This window comes from Gobio gobio, assembly GCF_949357685.1.
Source record: "Gobio gobio genome assembly, chromosome: 16".
Taxonomy (NCBI): Eukaryota; Metazoa; Chordata; class Actinopteri; order Cypriniformes; family Gobionidae; genus Gobio; species Gobio gobio.
Genome location: NC_137109.1, coordinates 40,094,472 through 40,101,448, shown reverse-complemented (window position 1 = coordinate 40,101,448; position 6,977 = coordinate 40,094,472). Strand labels below are relative to the sequence as shown.

The window sequence follows — 6,977 nt, the reverse complement described above, 5'->3', positions numbered from 1 at the left end:
AAGCTTGGAACCAACACTGCTAGAAGAAAACAATTAGTTATTGACAAAGTTCTTGTGAAGATTTCCCCAATGTGACAACTAGCCCTGGTTGACTGACATGCTAATGTGAATGTTACCAAATACAAACATTAACACAAGTTGCTTTTTTTTTTGGTGGAATGGTAAGACTTGCTTGGCTCACCCTCAACAATGTTCCAGTGCAGCCTGCGGCTATCCAATGAGAGCCCAGCCCTCCTCCCCCCTGCTCTCCTCTGCTCTTCTCTCCCGCCTCCTCCGCGCGCTCTCATCTCTCCGCTCCGCGTGCAGCCACTGACTGCTGCTGCTGTCTCGCGGCGTTTGGAGATCCTGCACGCGCGCTGTATGGATGCTGAATCTTCGGCGCTGCTGTAAACGCGACACGGAATCAACATGTCCAACCCTCCGCACGACCCGTTCTACTCGTCCCCTTTCGGACCGTTCTACCGGAGACATTCACCGTACATGGTGCAGCCTGAGTACAGAATCTATGAGATGAACAAACGACTCCAGTCCCGGACAGAGGTGAGTTTGGCATCGCTCCACAGGAGACAGTGACAGCTGTAGTTTGGGAAAAAGTTATGTTGGCCGGTGCATTTGCAAAATTATTCTCATTCTTTCCCGACTGTACAAAACTACGAGTGTGAACTAAGTGATGAAACTTAATGTTTTAGTTTTGTAACTGTGCGACTTTGTGACCACTGCAAGTTGCATGGATGCACAAGTGTATTGTGCATTGTGATGACATTGCTCGGACCTCTTTGGTAGCCTCTATTCGGGACAGCGATTTCTCAAAATTCCAATGCACAAAACAAATTGAGAACATAATGCATATTTAGGGAAATGTTTCCAGTGAGCTTTTCTGAATGTATATCATTTAGGCGCTGTGTACAGAAGCAACATAAGCTTTGACTAATTAAAATCCACGTGGAGGCAGTGAGTTAATGAACAGCGCACGAGCCCTGATGCTCTTCTCTTAGAGCAACAACGGTTTTAAATAAATATTTTAAAATTAACTTAGACAATAAAACTATACTAGTTAATACGCTGACTATTAATGAGAAGGAAAAGGGAAAAGGATTAAGTGTATGAAAGATGCCCCTGCCATTAGCACTTTATGAAAAAGCAGAACCGTTTGGTGTGCAAGAGAACATGAATAGTCTTCAAACTTTGCTGCAATAGTGATATCAGCACTGGAATGATAAGCATTGTTTGATTTGAATATTTTAGATGCATTCAGAACTTAAATGTTTGCATGTTGTCATCCAAACGGTTTATTTTTTAAAAATCATTATTAATAATACATATATTGTTGGGGAAAGCTAAAAAATTAAAGCAACATTTGAATGTGTTCACTAAAAAGTCACATTCAGCCAATTAATTGTTGTCAAGGCAACTATTTGAATTGTCATAGCTGTATTGTATATGATTTTTATGGCACTTAACATCAAGGGAACTCTGCAATATTTGCCTCTGAAGGACAGATCAGATGTAGACAAACGTAAACCCAAATAGCGGTGAAAATGAACAAGCATAACGATTTTAGTATCACTACACAAAAGATTAACAGAGACAACAAAAACGACATACAGTAAATACATTTAGCAAACAAAAAATACATCTATAACCGTAAACACATAATTTATTCATTCTGCAGTGCATGCTGGGAAATCACATATGTCGTTCGATATGAAGCTGTTTATTCTGACAAACTCTGTTAGGCTAGTTGGAACTATATATTAACAATGAAATCAGTTTAATGACAACAAAACATAGACGATATGCACTTTAAACATCGACAGAAACGGCTGTAAATATGTGTGCCGTGACACAGGGACATGTCTGTAATTCTAATCCCAGTAGGAAATGGTCATGTTTTCAAAGATCTGCTGTTACAATGCAATTCTGCCCAGGACAAATTCCCCTTGGGTCTCCTCTCCTCTTGAAACCTCTACCTCCGTATTCCACTCGACTGTCCAAAAAAAAATCCAATTATAACCTTTATCACAATCAGTCATGTCTATTTGTGATGTTATAGACAGAACAACTTTTGACAATTCTCTTAATTGTCCCATTGAAAAGCAGCCTTAAATATGCTAATGAACGATGGCACTGGAGCCTATCGCAGTTCTGACACGTGCGCCTCTGCTCGTGTTTGATGGAGGTGTTGTAACTTTAAGGAGACCTGGGCTGTATTGCAGAGATGCAATGGAACAACATCATGAATAATGCATAAGCAGCGGCCCAAACCCTGAAGACTTCCACTCTGAAACGGCACTTACAGCCTATAATAAACATGTGTCAATATATCATCTTAATCTTCACAACCCCACTTTGGCATAAAAGGGCATTTGCTAAGATTAAATCTTTACATGTGTGATCGATCTTGATAAGATATTTCATTGTGAGGGCAACAATGAGTTTAGTTGACAAATGTGATTTGTTTCTGGAAACTGTTGCGGCTCTGAAGCATTAAAAAGAGAGAAAGCATAAAGAGCAATACAATTGTTAAGAAAAAGTATCAAAGTATAGTTTCATTTCATGCAGATGAAGAACTTTTTTCTCATCAAAGGGTTAATATTGGACAAGGTTTCTGAATTTAAACACAGTGTTATTGAATTGTATTGCATTGTGCTTAAATAGACATTGGTATATTGCAGCGTATATTGCACACAACTTACTTTGTACATCTTTCTTTACACATGTGGAACAAACATTCTGATGTCTTTTTTGCTGTATATGAGTTTCATTGAGAATTTTGCTTGGGATGGCGGACACAAATGAACAAACATCTCTGCTCTGTGTACACAAATTCATCTGGCAGATGGTATAAATGCTTGTAAAAGGTCTGATATCTTGTATCCTTCTTGCGGATTGTGGCACGTCTGGGTCTAGCGCCTTGCCACAGCGGCATAATAACGCAACTCTATTGCTAATATCTTTGCAAACAGTGAGCGCAATGTTTATTAGTAAAAGCAAGCTGATGTGCATTTGAAGCCAGTGGTAATTTAGCACAGATTTTACAAGGGAGAGTTACCCCACAGCCATCCATCATGTAGACATGCAGACTTTCTTAGTTTAAAAGCTCCAGGCAAACACTGAAACAACAGGGGGAGTGCAGCGTTAACGTAGCCACTGTCAAACAAAGGCGCTTGATAACCGCTTGCCTCTATATTTCTCTGCATCAGTCCTTTAATCTTTTAACTAATCTATATATTAGTGCTTAACATGGGAATTATGCTCCACGGTGCATATCACATGACTGGAGTGAAAGTAGAATTAAACAAAAGCAGGAAAGAGCTCAGGGAAGCTAGACAAGAGGGCTCAAGAGTCCCGACTCTTGACTTGAGAGTTCTCAGTACAGAAGCTGGTGATTGATGTATTTTATTGTCCAAAGGCTAAAACTGTTCAGCCCATTTGCTGGCAGCAAACTAACTTCAGAGCAGAGCAGTTAAGAGTGTTGCGTTTTAAAGAGTATCAGAGAATTTGTCACGGAGTATCCCAATTGAGCTCAACCAATAGCGTGAGTTTGGGGCAGGGCTATATAGTTGGACGCTTGAACATTTTGAATCCATTCGTGCGTCCACAGCGAATTGGAGAAGCGTATAAATCGAGCGTTTGAAGCGAAATAGACACACGTTCAAGGCGCTCCAGGAGAAATATGTCATAAAACACCACTCTGCCTCTTTTAATTTTCATTAAAAAAAATATATTAAACATTAATAGCCACACAAATGTGGTCCAGGCAACGCACTACTTTACTTTACTACATTATCTTCACTGCATGTATATTTAAATATCCTAAAAAATAAAGTTATGAAACTTCTCTTTGCCCTCAGCCCTTAATCGACTGGATATCACAACTCAAAAAACGCTCTCTTTATAAATAAACCACAGATTTGAACTTTAAACAACTACATTCTCACCTGAAAATGCCTTAAAACTACATTTTGTGACACAATAACAGTAGTATTTTTAAATTATGCAGGGTTTCTCATCACGTCACTTTACCACGTGACAGCAGCAAGCAGGCTCCTGATTGGTCCCAAAGTTCAGATTTTTCGACTCAGGCGTCAGACGCAAATTCACTTCAAACACGCAAATACACAAAAAGCACCAAATTCGCGTCCATCGCACCGCGCAAAACGCGCCTATCGCGCCGCAGGACCTCAAGACGCACGTCAACGCGTCTTTACATTGACTTAACATTGAAATCACTTGCTCCAGACACTCTATTTGCATATGGTGTGAACGCAGCATTACAGTCCCCATGAGTTTTTAAGCTGTTAGTATGAATATGTGTACAAAATATGCATTTAGAAGAAATATGCATTAAAGGGAGCATAATACTCAGAGTTTCTGCTAATCTAATGTTAATCTTGAGTACCTATAGAGTAGTATTGCATCCTTCGTATGTCTAAAGAGTCTTTAGTTTTTTTCACATTTATAAAAGACAGATATGCTGTACCGATTCTTTCCGAAAACAGCCGAACTCGTGAAGGCGTGCATCCACTGTTTCCTTAATGCCAGGTTATTTGGAAATCTGAACAAAGTTATCTTTCCCTCACAACCAGAAACACACTTCTTTAGTGACATTGTTGATTTCGTGGTCTAAAACCAAAATGACTGCGCTGCCAATGTTTTCCGTAACCCGAACGAAGCTCGTTGATGCTCTTGCTCTCGCTCTGGTTGATGTGGCACGGCCATACTCGAAAACAAGCCACAGCACAATGAAAAAGCCACAACACAAATAAATCAAGCCACAACACAACGGAAACAAGCCACAAGACAACAAAAAAGCCACAACACAACGAAATCAAGCCACAACACAACGGAAACAAGTCACAACACAACGAAATCAAGCCACAACACAACTGAAATGCTACCAACCACTCCGGGGCACTCGGAGCGCGGTAAAGTTGCCACTGTTCCATAGAGTCGGCAATCTTACAAAGAAATCAATACCACAATTAGTTTTGACAATATGTAGGCTAACCATTGTTTATCGATATGAAATATTAATTTAAAATCACCTACATGCATTATAGCTTCATATTTATGCTCGAGAATGCTTTGACCTGATACCACGGTGCTAAGGGAACGTCTGCCAATTCCACCAAGTGGTTGAAACGTATAATTTGTATGAATTAAAATGGCTTTTAACATTTAAAAACAGACATGTTAAAATTCCACAGCTTGATTGTATTGGTAAAACTGACTTAATAATGCACAACACAACATTGGAATTTGAACATTAAAAAAAAGTTAATTTAATTCATACAAATTATACGTTTCAACTTGGTGGAATTGGCAGATGCTCCCTTAGCGCCGTGGCAGCGGGTCAAAGCGTTCTCGATTATAAATATGCAGCTATTATGCACGTAGGTCATTTTGAATTGATATTTCATGTCGGTATACAATTGCACACTTAAAACTGATCGTAGTGTTTAAATATTTGTAAGATTGGCGAATCTATAGAACAATGCAAGGAAAACTAACTTTACCGCACTTCGAGAGTCCTCTAGTGGTCGCGAGCATTTCCGTTTTGTTGTGGCTATTTCGTTGCGTTGTGGATTTTTCGTTGTATTTTGGCTTGATTTCGTTGTGTTGTGTCTTGATTTCGTTGTGTTGTGGATTTTTCGTTGTGTTGTGGCTTTAATTCATTGTTTTTTGGCTTCATTCCGTTGTGTTGTGGATTTATTTCGTTGTGTTGTGAACTTTTGTATGCTTTTCAAATTTCGTTGCGTTGTGCACTACTGGGCCACCGTAAAAGTGTCCATCAGATGCACTTCATAATCTCGCTTCATAGTCATCCAGCAGGTACTTTTATTGAAAGCAATCATTTTTTACCCTTCAAGGTATGTTTGGTGGTATTGGGAGTGGCTTGCAATATGTGAAATATTCAACCAATTAACAGTTGGTTGTAGTCCGTTAAAGCCACAATATGTAATTTTTTGGCACTAGAGGTTGCTTATTCAAAACAAAGGCTTAGCTTGATGACGCTTTGATTTCGCTGAGCTTTTATTATGCCGCAGACGACCACTTCCGCTTCTTCCGATCATGTGTATGTGGGGTAACACAGCGCTGTTTTATCATATAATTAGATACATTATTTGAGTGTGTTGAAAGTTATGTTATAATGCTACTCTGTGCGTTCACTCTGCAGTTAATATGAGACACTTGCAGTATGCAGTAAGCTAGATCGATAGGCATGGTAAAACATGGTACTCGCAGTAAATCAAGAAAACAAGATTTAAACAATAAGACTAACTGTGTTGAGCTATATAACAATGATTAGTTTTCTGTCTATGAATGTATCCAAACAGTTGCTCACCTGTCTAATAAAACACACATGTTGCGTCCCAATTCGCCTACTTATACTACGACCTAAAAGTATGTACTCTTTTTGTGAAGAAAAAGTACATACTTTTGAGTGTGTAGCAGAAGAGTATGCAAGCTTTGGGACATACTACTTCGTCATCTTTAATGGATGGACTCTGTTTCTTAGTTCCTTGCATCCCGTCACCGTTTAAACTGCCCTGTCAATCATCGTCACGGTTCAAATCCTCCACATTCAGTTTAATCTCCTACCGTATCGGAGTGAAATGTAATAGCACGTTGATCTGCCATTCGTGGGTCTATAATGCAGAGACTCTCCTCATGTGTTTGCAAAGTTAATGGCCAAACGTATTAGTACAAAAGTTTACAATGCTGCTGCAGGTGAAATATAATGAGGATAACATTGAATTAATATATTTCGTCAGGTTAAATACTGATAATTGCTCACTCAAACCCCTTTATCAAACCCTCTCTACTTAACCGTCGGACTCGCATAACCGTCATGTTTGTAGTATTTTAACACTTTTTATCCATGTTTGTAGTTTTAATCGAATCCTCGTCCATCTCGCAATTGGTTGCGGCAATATCAGCCGTTAGAGTGCGCATCGATCTGCACTTAGAAT

The 6,977-nt window shown here is 39.3% G+C and overlaps 1 protein-coding gene across 2 annotated transcripts in view; it reads left to right on the top strand.

Moving 5' to 3' along the window:
- The first annotated feature begins 308 nt into the window (after positions 1-308).
- The window catches only part of ldb2a (LIM domain binding 2a), a 74,069-nt gene continuing 67,400 nt past the window's right edge, over positions 309-6,977 (top strand). For both annotated transcript variants that reach the window (XM_079838619.1, XM_079838618.1), the window contains exon 1: positions 309-540. In XM_079838619.1, coding sequence (XP_079694745.1) covers positions 409-540 — 132 coding nt within the window. In that variant the 5' untranslated portion in view covers positions 309-408. The remainder of the gene's footprint in view (positions 541-6,977) is intronic.